Genomic DNA, 12,748 nt, shown 5'->3' on the forward strand with positions numbered 1-12,748 from the left:
CTGAAATTAAAGTGAATAGAACATATATTTCAAACCAAGGTTATTATCCAGAACTCCAGGGATCAAGAAATAACCTTTTTATTTCTCACATTGACTGTTGATATTGATTTTTAACCTTTTTTGTTGTTGTTGTTGTTGTTGTTTTGTGAGAGACAGAGACAGAGGGAGGGATAGACAGAGAGAGACAGTTGGGAAGGGAGAGAGATGAGAAGCATCAATTCTTTGTTTTAGCTCCTTAGTTGTTCATTGATTGTTTTCTCATATTGTCTTGACAGGGGGGCTACAGCAGAGCAAGTGACCCTTGCTCAAGCCAGTGACCTTGGGCTTCAAGCCATCAACCTTTGGGCTCAAGTCAGTAACCATGTGGTCATGTCTATGATCCCACACTCAAGCCAGTGACCTTGTGCTCAAGCCAGATGAGCCCATACTCAAGCCGGCAACTTAGAGGATTTGAACCTTGGTCTCTGAGTCCCAGTCCAACATTCTATCCACCATGCCACTGCCTGGTCAGGCTTAACTTACTTTTTTATAAATTAAATAATACTCGTGTTGCTATTCTAAAAGTTATCCAAATCGTATTATTTTTTCTTAAAATTATTTAATAGTTCCACATTATTTGTACAAACCTGGGTTTCTGATCAAGCATAAAGCTTGTCATGAGAACTTGAGAATATATCTTTATCTCTCTGCGTTTTATACAGGTCCCTGACCTATAAAATGCAGATACTATAATGTTACCTGCATTAATTAGTGTTATTTTGATAAATAAATATAGCACTGAGTATAATTTGCACAGCTAAAAAAATCAAGTAGTGTAGAAAATCTAGTTTAAATTTTACAAAATGTGGGGGTAAAAATATAAATATTTTGACATAAATCAAAATTGTGTTTATTTAGCTGAGTACCACTAGACACAAATTATTTGTATTTTCTATCTTTTCTCCCCTTCCTCAAAATAAAAATTAAATAGAAAAGCTTATCTATAGCTTCCTTTTTTGTGTGTGCACACATATATGTATATGTGTGTATGTTATGAAGAAACAGATGAAAATCCTAACACTCAAAAGTTTAAAAATAGTCAAGTGAACATCTCAAAGACTTTTTTCTTTGTCTTTCTTTTTATTTTTGACCAGAGTAAGAGGATTTATTATTTTTTTAATTAATTTTAATGGGGTGACATTGATAAATCAGGGTACATATGTTCAGAGAAAACATCTCTTGGTTATTTTGACATTTGATTATGCTGCATTCCCATCACTCAAAGTTCTACTGTCTTCCGTCAACTTCTAACTGGTTTTCTTTGTCCCCATCCCCTCCCCCTACCCCCTCCCTCTCCTCCCCCCCACCTTGTAACCCCCACACTCTTGTCCATGTCTCTGAGTCTCATTTTTATGTCCCACCTCTGTATGGAATCATACAGTTCTTAGTTTTTTCAGATTTACTTATTTCGCTCAGTATAATGTTATCAAGGTCCATCCATGTTGTTGTAAAGGATCCAATGTCATCATTTCTTATGGCTGAGTAGTATTTCATAGTATATATGTACCAAAGCTTTTTAATCCACTTGTCCACTGATGGACATTTGGGTTGTTTCCAGATCTTCGCTATTGTGAACAATGCTGCCATGAACATGGGGGTGCATTTCTTCTTTTCAAACAGTGCTATGTTGTTCTTGGGGTATATTCCTAAAAGTGGTATAGCTGGGTCAAAAGGCAGTTCGATTTTTAATTTCTTGAGAAATCTTCATGCTGTTTTCCACAGTGGCTGCACCAGTCTGCATTCCCACCAGCAGTGCAGGAGGGTTCCCTTTTCTCCACATCCTCGCCAGCACTTATTCTGTGTTGTTTTGTTGATGAGTGCCATTCTGACTGGTGTGAGGTGGTATCTCATTGTGGTTTTAACTTGCATTTCTCTAATGATTAGTGATGTTGAGCATTTTTTCATATGCTTATTGGCCATAACCCCTCTTTTTAATGAATTCTAAAAACTATAACTCAAAAAATTAATATAAAAATGTTTTTAATGTCAGAATAAATTTAAGTTTGTCATATTTATTTAACTTAATTACCATAAAAGCACGCTTGGACTTTATATTTTTTTCTTTAATATTTGACTTAATTATTATAATATATTTCTCAGAAATTTGTATATAGTGTGCCTACAATTATTTGTAGGATTTTAAATGCGCCCCGACTTCAAAAAGTTTGAGAACCCCTGCTTTAAGCCAGCAGTCATCAATCTGTGGGTTGCGGCCCCGGCGGGGTCACCTAAAGCCACCAGAAAATACATAATGCATATCAGGTATTTACATTCCGAATCATAACTGTAGCAAAATTACAGTTATGAAGTAGCTACCAAAATTATTTTTTGGTTTGGGGTCACCGCAACATGAGAAACTGTATTGTGGGGTCACAGCATTAGAAAGGTTGAGAATCACTGGCTTTAAGCCAATATACAAATAAGGAAGTCTCTTATACAAAGCCACTTATCCCAGGCTTAAATGGGATTCTTCATAAGAGTGCACCATCCCACATGATTCAACATTCAAGAGTGTGGGGAAAAGCTTAGTTTTGAGAAGATCTTAGTATTAGAAGGATGTTGAAAAATCTTAGTATTAAAAGGGTGGGAAAGGTTTAGTCTTAAAACTAAGCCTTAGGCTATAAACACCTTGCGAGCTTACAGCCTGTCTCCCACACCCAATGCAAACTATAAGCGGGCAAACATATACAACATATTTGAAAACTTATTTGACTGTAAAGCCAGGAGCCACGGCCAGGGCCACCATCAAAGCAGCCTGGCCAGTGCAGGTTCGCATTGGATTTGGACAGTCGGTGAAGAAACAATGGAGCCAAAAACTGACAGGCCATTTTCTTTAATCCTAGCTTGCACCTGGCAGGCAAGTAAAAACACATACTGGGCTCCAAAACCCAATCACATTCAGTGCTCACAAAGCCACTGACTTATCCGAGTTTCCTAGAATCAAAGGTTTCTAGCTCACCAGCCTTATTCTCCTCAGTTCCCCATCTCCTTCCTTATCCCAGATACAAACTCTGCAAAAACTGGCATCTCACTCAGCACTCCGCCATCTTGGCTGCTTCTCCTGGCCTCCTCCACGTGGCCTTTCTCTGCTCTCCTCTGCTCTCTCTTCTAATGATAATCTCGGGAACCAAGAGCCCAAGCCCCCGTTCTACCCCTATTTTATAGTGTAGATTCAAAACCCTTAATCCAATATACAAAATAGGGAAGTCTCTAATAGAAAGTCACTTTCTGAGGCATGATTGGATTGTACCACACCACATCAAGAAGGGTAGGAAAGGCTTAATCCCAAAACCAAGCCCCAGGCTACAAGGATTCTCAACACACATTAATATCACCTGGGCAATGGCCTCACGTGGGAAGCGGCCATTTTTAACAAAGTGAGCATAATACATTTTATCCGCCCAACAATGGCCCATCAGTTTTTGGCTCCGTTGTTTCTTTACTGACTGTCCGAATCCAATACGAACCTGCATGGGCCAGGCGGCTGTGATGGTGTCTGTGGATACTAGCCTCACAGTAGGGAAAATTTGGAGTGGACCCAACAATCACTTTGGCCCTGTGTGAGAGTCAGAACCCTCTCCTGGTGTCCATCCCATTCACTCCACACTCATTCTCTTTCACACAACCTCTCGCACACCAGTGGAGGGTGATGAGTCACCACTCCTAACCTAAACCTGTGGGGCCCATTTCTCACAACCTGTGGAGGGCAACACAGTCACCACTCCCATGGGGCCCATTCCTCACACCTGTGGACAGTGCACAGTTGCCGCTCCTAACCTATGGAGGGCAAACAGGCCTCTCTTCTGCCAGTGAGGCAGGACCCCAGCTAGCTCCCCTTGCCTGGTTTTCTTACCGTGGCTCTGACACACTGGCATTCCTTTGTTCTCTGGTCCTTGCTGGGATCGGTGAAGAGGATTCCCCCCTCTGTCTTACAGAGGTGTCCACACAGAGAAATTCCCAGTGTATGTTCAGCAAGCACATCTGCAGGGCAGCTCAGGGCTTGAAGTCCGCCAATTGCGTGCATCTTTCCTCCTCACTTCCTGGCCAATGCACCATATGTTGCAGGAATTAAAGGACAAAAACACCCAGACAACTTGATGAAGGAAGTAGGATTTATTCAGCTGGTTGAGCAGAGTGACCCCAACAGAGGCAACCAAAACATGTGCTCCCTGAAGTAAGATTTCTTACATCTTATATACCTTTACAGCTTTAGCTTTCACATGACAAATGCCTGATTTCTATTACTTCTTTGTTCACAGGCCTACCTACCTTTCATGTCTTAGGGTGAGGAAGGAGAGAGGTAGCCAGAGGGTCTGCCCTTGATAAACCCATCAGTCATAATCCTATCACTCATTCTTCTTACTGGAGCTGCAGTTCATTTCAAGGAACTGAGACCAGCAAGGTCCACACCCATGGTTTGTTATCTTTCAAACATTTCTGTCTGGCCTTGTTCCCTCAGTCAAGAACACTGAGGTCACAGGCTGGAGTGTAAGACCCCAGACATTGCAGGCCCCCTCTCCTCTACATTCTTCTGGTTTCTCCTTCAATTCAGCTTGATGCCTCTCTGCCTTCAGCCATTGGTGACCTCATTTGTCAATGACTACTATCTTCCTCTTTTGAGTTATGATGGACTTAATATTTTCTTTAATTTTCTACACTTTTGCAACCTTGAATACATTCACTTAAAAAGGAAACTACATATGGATGTCATAACTGGAAAACCCTTTTTGTTCCCCTGAGACTCCATAAACTTAAAAATGACAAATACAAGAAAAATAAAACCATGGACTCTAGCACGATCAACCGCAGGGCCACTATGGTGTTAAGACACATTAGCACCCGGCAGAGACTTTCTCCTGGACCCTGGGGATCAGGCCTCTTGCCCATGGGTCTCTGCTGAGATGCCTCAGTGTCCCCCTCTGTAAAGGAGAACCAGAGCCGCACCTGTCTCAGGCGTTTTGCAGAGTCAATGCGTTAAAATAGACACAGCACCTAGAGTCAGGCCTGGCTCACATTAAGTGCTTGATGAATAATAGTGTATTTTCAAAATTACTAGATGGTCCCCGATACGACCAGTCATGTGACTTATTCAAAAAGGAGCCTGACCAGGCAGTGGCGCAGTGGATAGAGTGTTAGACTGGGATGTGGAGGACCCAGGTTCGAGACCCCGAGGTCTCCAACTTGAGCGTGGGCTCATCTAGTTTGAGCAAGGCTCACCAGCTTGAGCCCAGGGTCGCTGGCTCAAGCAAGAGGTCACTCGGTCTGCTATAGCCCCCGCCCCCTGTCAAGGCATATATGAGAAATCAATCAATGAACAACTAAGGAACCGCAATGAAGAATTGATGTTTCTCATCTTTCTCATTTCCTGTCTGTCTTATCTTTCTCACTTCCTGTCTGTCTGTCCCTCTCTGTCCCACTCTCTGACTCTTCCAGTCTGTGCCATAAAAATAAATGAATTAAAAAAAAAAACACAAAAAGGAAACAACCCTCCTATCATGTGATTCTCTGTTGATTAATGTGGTGCTCATGATCCCCTGAAGTGTAAGTTTCCCACCAGGGGAAACGCTGGCCCAGAAGTCTCTCTCTAGCATGATATGGCCCCTTGGTGTCTGAACTTTCTCTTCTTGGTGCCTGCCTGGCATTCGTGAAGGGCGCCTTCATGCTCCTCCAGCTCCTATTTGGATGCTGGACTCCCTGTGCCTCAGTTTCCTTTTCTGAAAACCATGGGGATGGGGGGTACTGCTAGCTCAGGGGCTACCCTTGGAGACTAGGGCAGTCAAGGCAATGAGCACAGGGGGTCCCCAATGTGGAAGGCCCAAGCTAATTCTGAAGTGGTTCCTCTCCAACCTAAACAGCCCTGTAGGGCCAGGGGCTGCCACTGTCATGGCCATGCAGGTTCTTATTGGATTCAGACAGATGATAAAGGAACAGTGGAGCCAGAAAATGGTGGGCCATTCTGTTTATTAAAGTCTCATAACAGCAGACTAGCAAACAGGCAGGGAAGACCACTCCCCTTTCTGCCATCTCAGGACCCCACCAGGCTCAGCAGTCCCCAGCCAAACAGGCCGGGTGGAAATCAGGGCTCCCAAACCCAGACTCTGTCTCTGGTTCCACAACCTGTACTCATTCTCCGGACTCACCCTCTGGACTCTCTCTCTCTCACTGCACTCTCTGCAAAACAGACTGGGAGGGGGGGACCCCTTCTCCAGCAAAAAATAGCAAACAATCACCCCTCCCGAGCAGGAAGGTAATCTGCAGTTTGCAATCTGCTGCTCTGAGGGCAAGCACCCACAGCCTTCCACAGACTACACACACAGGGCGCATCTCAGGCCAATGCAAAATATAAGGGAGCAAACCTAAACACACTTGTTTCACATTTGTTTGCCCAACAAGCCCCCTGGGGAAGACTCCCCTACTCTGCCCTTGTTGCCCCACTTTCCCCTGGGATAAGTGTCCGTGAGCACACAGGAGTCAGGTGTTTATCAGATGCTCAAATGGTGAAACTACTGGCAAAGGATCTGACCTCAGAGTGTGTGTGTGTGTGTGTGTGTGTGTGTGTGTGTGTGTGTACATGCAGGGCCCCTGGGTCTGTGTTTTTACTTCCCTTTCCTGTTGGTTTCCAGCTGCCCCACCAGTTCCGGGGGGTGGGGGGGCTGGGGCAGTGGCTTCCCCCCCACACACACACACTTTATAGTGTGTGTGGAGGCCACTAGACAACACACAGCTGCCCAGCCTGGGGACACGGGACCACCCTGCCCCAAACCCTGCCAGCAACTCAGGCCATGGGGGGTCCCCGCCTCAGCGTCTCCCTGGTCCTACATGGTGAGTATTATGGGGCCCCGCTGGGAGGGGCGAGGGAGCCTCTGGCAGCACCCTTTGGTGCCTCTGCTTCCTCGTCCCCCCCCCCCCCATGTGTGAAGAAATAGGAGGCACAGCTGGCAGCTCTGGGACCTGACATGGAGGAAACCATATGGTTGGGCGAGTGCCACAGCACATGGGGAGAGCAGCCGGCAGTGCCCGGAACCCCCACGGGGCAGGAACCTCTGGATGCCCTAAGAGCTTGTACCCTCCCCACCTTGGAGGGATTTCTAAGCTCCCTGCTGATCACTTTGGAAGCTGCTCCCTAAAGAGGGAAACTCAAGTGCACGGGGTGGGGGTGGGGTGTGACATGGCGGGGGAGTGAGTTCTGTGACCCCCTCAGGAAGTCACTCTTAACAGATGGCATAGAGGGGTGCTAGGGAGCTAAGGACAGAAGCCCTTCCACTTTAGGGTGACTCCAGTGTATCTCTCATTGTCCCAGTAGCAGGGGAGGCCCAGAGACCCCCATTCTAGCTCCCTCAGACCTGGCTGAGACTCAGCTGTGGGTGGAAGAAATTTGCCGCTATGGGTTTGAACTTGGGTTTTGCTGTGACTTCCCCCATGCCTCCCTTCCCGCCCCACCCAGGGTAGCTCTAACGGTTATCAGGGCAGCTTGTTGCCTGGAGAACCAAGCAACAAAGAGAGTTAAAAATGACTCTTGGGGTGTGTAAGGCCAGTGAATGCCATGGCCATGCTCGTTACCATTGAATTTAGGCAAATGGTAAAAGAACTGTGAAGCCAGAAAATGGGGGGCCATTCCGTTTATTAAAATCTTGTAATGGCGGACAAGCAAACAGGCAAGAAAAACCACTTACCTTTCTCTCAGGGCTCCTGTAAAGCCAGTATCCACGGCCACTGTCACAGCTGCCTGGCCCATGCAGGTTCAGGTTTGATTCGCACAGACAGTAATGAAACAACGGAGCCAAGAACTGGTGGGCCATTAGCTTTAATCCTAGCTTGCACCCAGAGGGCAAGAAATACACACAGTGGGAAAACACTTCCCTTTCCATTCAGGGCTCTCAAAGCCATTGACTTATCCAAGTTTCCTAGAAGCAAAGTGTAAGTCCAGGAGCCGCCATCGTGGCCATTCACATGCAGGTTCCCATTGGATTCGGGCAGACGGTAAAGAAATGGAGTCAGAGTATGGTGGGCCATTCTGTTTATTGGTGTCTCACCAAGACAGGCAAGCCACAAGATAAGACAAGGAAAAAGCAGAAAAACTGCTTTTCCCATGAAAGGTAAGGGATCAGGGAGGCTCCTGCAATGGTGATAGCAGGAACTGGGAGCAAGCTCTTAATCTGCCCCACTTTATAGTACAGAAATCAAAACCTTTAAGCCAATATACAAACAAGAAAGTCTCTGATATGAAGTCACTTATCTGAGGCATTAATGGGATTCCTCATGAGAATGCACCACCCCACATCATCAATCAGTCAAGGGTGTGGGGAAAAGTTTAGTCTTAAAACTAAGCCTTAGGCTACAATGACCCGGACTGCTTACAGCCTGTCCCCCAAACCAAATAAAAACTATAAGTGAGCAAACATATATATCATAGTTACAAACTTATTTGACCAACAGCCTCAAGCCCCAACTAAGTCACAGGTTCTACAACCCGGACTCCTCCAGAATTACCTGGACTCACAGGCCCCCACCAGCTTCAGCAGGGCTCTCAAGACCCTCAGCACTCTCTTTCTCTCATTTTCTGGACTCTCCAGCAAAACAGGCTGGGCAGAAATACCCCTCTGGCAATAGCAAACACTTGCCCCTCCCCATGAAGAGAAGCAATCCACAATTTGCAATCTACTGCCTTGAGGGTAAGCACCCACAACCTTCCACAGATTATACTCACATGGCACTGCCCGTGCCAATGCAAAATACAAGCGAGCAAACCTAACTCACTTGTTTTGTTATAAAGTACTGCACCCCAGATTCTGAAAAGCACCGTACCTCACTTCATCGAGTCCACGTAGAGACACTGTAAAGCCAGTGGCCACGGCCAGGGCCACTATCACAGCAGCCCGGCCCATGCAGGTTCTCATTGGATTCAAACAGTCGGTAAAGAAACGAAGCCAAAAAATGGTGGGCCATAGTCTTTAATCCTAGCTTGCACCCGGTGGGCAAGCAAAAAACACACACTGGGCTCCAAAACCCACTCATATTCAGTGCTCACAAAGCTACTGACTTATCCGAGTTTCCTAGAATCAAAGGTTTCTAGCTCACCAGACTTGATTCACCTCTGTTCCCCATCTCCTTCCTTCTCCCTGCACAAACTCTGCACAAATTGGCTTCTCACTCAACACTCCGCCATCTTGGCTGCTTTTCTGGCCTCTTCCACGTGCCCTTTCTCTGCTCTCTGCTGTGATCTCTCTGCTCTCTCATGCTAATCATCCCAGGAACCAAGAGAGTAAGCTCCTATTCTGCCCCTATTTTGTAGTGTAGAAATCCAAACCTTTAATCCAATATACAAAATAGGGAAGTCTCTAATACAGTCACTTATCTGGGGCATGATGGGATTGTACCACCCCACATCAAAAAGGGTAGGACAGGCTTAATCCCAAAACCAAGCCCCAGGCTACAAAGATCCTGCCTGCCCACAGAGACACACATTAATATCACCTGGACAATGGCCTTTACGTGGGCAGTGCCATCTTTAACAAAGTGAGCATAATATATTTTATCTGCCCAACAGACACCCAGTCCAGATAAATTTTGAAGAGTTTTATTAAAGGAGAAAATTTAAAATATGCCGGCTGCATATGGCTGACACGGGGCATCTGCAAGCCCAAATTGTGCAGTCCCCAAAATAGTTCAGGGACTGCTTATATACCCTTGATCACATGCCGCAGAGGAGAGAATGACATTATGTCACAATCATTAACAAGATTATAACATTTGTCTAGGGGATACACAGAAACATTAAGACTTTCAAGGTAACACAATCAAAGACATTTACAAATCTTTCAGGGTTCATCTTCCCTCACTAGCCTAGAGGTACTTTACTCTCAAGATTCTAGGAAAGGGAGGAACTACAATCAATGCAAGGTGGTATGTAAATTCTGCCTCCTATTGAAAGAGAAGTTTCTCAGTTAACCTTAATCCTTCCAGAGAACTTAAAATCAAATGACCCTAATCATCCTTGTAAGTCAGGAGAATTCTACATTCCTCTCCCTCCCCTCCCAAAGGAGGGACAGGACAGGAAAGCCTGACCTTTCCTCCCAGAATATCAATATTAATTTGCAGCTTTTTGGTACCTTACAACAGTTTCATACTTGAAACACATTTGCTTGCCCAACAGGGTGCCAAACAGAGCTTCCCCAGGCCACAGGGATGAAGCGCCCAGTCCTGGCCCAGGGCCACAGGCATGAGTTTTATAGTTTTATTCAGGTGTCATTACATAGCATATAATTCACCTGCTGCATGCATACAATTAGATGATTGTTAGTAAATTTACCGAGTCTGTGTGGAACACACCTGAACGGGAAGGTGACCAGTCACAGAGCCCTGATCCAAACTTGCCACATCTGTAAAAGGGGGCAGGAAAAGACTGGCCTCCACTTCACAGCATTGCACTTGATTCGAACAGACAGTAATGAAACAACAGAGCGACGAACTAGTGGGCCATTATCTTTAATCCTAGCTTGCACCAGCAGGCAAGTAAAAACACACACAGGGCTCCAAAACCCAATCATTCAGTGCTCACAAAGCTACTGACTTATCCAAGTTTCCTAGAATCAAAGGTTTCTAGCTCACCAGCCTTATTCACCTCTGTTCCCCATCTCCTTCTCTCTGCACATAATCTGCACAAACTGGCTTCTTCTTCAACACTCTGCCATCTTGGCTGCTTCTCCTCTCCTCCTCATGGCCTCTCTCTGCTCTCCTCTCTGCTCTCTCCTCTAATGCTAATCTCAGGAACTGAGAGAGAGCAAGCTCCCAGTCTGCCCCACTTTATAGTGTAGAAATCCAAACCTTTAATCCAATATACAAATAGGGAAGTCTCTAATACAAAGTCACTTATCTGAGGCATGATGGAATTCCTCATGAGAGTGCACTACCCTACATCCAAAAGGGTGGGAAAGGCTTAGTCTTAAAACTAAGCCTTAGACTATAAGAATCCTGCCTGTTTACAGCCTGTCCCCCCACATTCAATGCAAACTATAAGCGAGCAAACATATATATCATATTTACAAACTTATTTGACCAACAAGTATTTATTAATTTCTTATTGTTATTACCGTATTTTCCCATGTGTAAGATGCACCTTTTTTCAAAAAACTTGGGGTCTAAAAACTGGGTGCGTCTAATACAGTGGTTGTAGTTTTGAAAGAAGTGTGACATTTCAAATACCATAGATCAGTATTTCCCAACCTTTTTTGTGCCATGCCCCACCTTAACCTTTCTAAAATTTTTATGTCCCCCACTATGTAACATACATAATTTTTAACATTAAAAATTGATTTGTTCACTTAATAAACATAAATGATAGGTTCTAGGAAGAAATCACTATGAAATTGTTAACAAAACACAGTAAGTAAAATTTCAAAACATATAATGAAAAACAGAAATTTAAATTCCAAATAATTTTAATACAGATTTTTCTATATTAATTTATTATTTTAATTTAGTGTGATCCTTGCGCTTGATGCTTGGTGCACAGAGATTTTATATTAGGTTCCAATTTGGTTAGCTTTAGTCTCAAGTCTCCACGTTGTGTTATATCCAGCCGATTTCTTTTTTTTTACCAGTAAATCATTTACAGCACCAAATCCACATTCAGCTAAAAATGAAGATGAAAATGGTAGCAAAAGTTTTCTTGCACATTTGATTGAATTTGGGTATTTGATTTCTGTTTCCTCACAAAGCCATGCCATCACTCCTTTGATATTAAATAAAGCTTTAACTGACTCATCATTTTGCAATTCTGCGAGTTCTTCTTGATACTGCATATTTGATATATCAGACAAATCCACTAACATTGGCTGCATCATCCATGTTGGGAAATTAATTTGTTTTAAATCAGAAAATCTTTCTTTTAAATCAGCCGATAGAATATTCAAATGATTGACAATAACAAGTAAAGCGGTATCAGTTACTTCACATTTTTGGAGCCAATGAAACTGTTTAAAGTTTTTGTTGTTAATATGTTTCTGATATAACTCAATATTGGTAATGAAACCAAATCTCTTTGCTTTTGCATCGACAAGAGTTTTATTTGTTCCTTGAAGTTGCTTATTTAATATATTTAGTTTTTCAAAGGTATCCGCTAAATAACTCACAAATGCTTTACCATCTATTGTTAACAGATCCTTCATTTCAGGTTTGTCGCTTAAAAAATCACTAAGAGTATCAAACAGTTCCATAAATCTTTTCAGTTTCCTTTAGATAGCCATCTTACTTCAGTATGAAGTAAAAGTCCCACATGGTCTTCATTTTGTTCTTCACAAAATAGCTTGAAAAGACGCTCACATTTGGCACTAGCTTTAATAGCATTAATACACTTTATTACTGTATGTAATACTTCATTCAGAACAGGCGAGATGTTTTTAGCTACCTAGTTTTCCCTATGAGTAACACAATGCACAAGAATCATTTCTGGATTCGCATCTTTCATCAATTTTAAGCAGCCATTTTTCTTGCCCATCATATTGGGAGCGCCATCTGCAGCACAAGATGCTATATTTTTCATTGGTATATCACTGACATCGAAGTAGTTTTTTAGCTTATTATTTATATCTTTGGAGGTAGTGGTGCTTTCTAATCTTTTACAGAACAACATTTCTTCAGCAAAATGTCCTTTATCAATATATCTTATGTAAGTTATCAATACTGCCTCATTGTCTCTCAAAGTTGATTC

At 43.6% G+C, this 12,748-nt stretch overlaps 1 protein-coding gene across 1 annotated transcript in view; it reads left to right on the top strand.

Moving 5' to 3' along the window:
- The first annotated feature begins 6,725 nt into the window (after positions 1-6,725).
- Positions 6,726-12,748, top strand: part of LOC136333282 (adhesion G protein-coupled receptor E2-like) — a 196,070-nt gene continuing 190,047 nt past the window's right edge. Inside the window, exon 1 of the mRNA XM_066272217.1 lies at positions 6,726-6,861. Coding sequence (XP_066128314.1) covers positions 6,822-6,861 — 40 coding nt within the window. The 5' untranslated portion in view covers positions 6,726-6,821. The remainder of the gene's footprint in view (positions 6,862-12,748) is intronic.

Source organism: Saccopteryx bilineata, chromosome 1, assembly GCF_036850765.1.
Source record: "Saccopteryx bilineata isolate mSacBil1 chromosome 1, mSacBil1_pri_phased_curated, whole genome shotgun sequence".
Taxonomy (NCBI): domain Eukaryota; kingdom Metazoa; phylum Chordata; class Mammalia; order Chiroptera; family Emballonuridae; genus Saccopteryx; species Saccopteryx bilineata.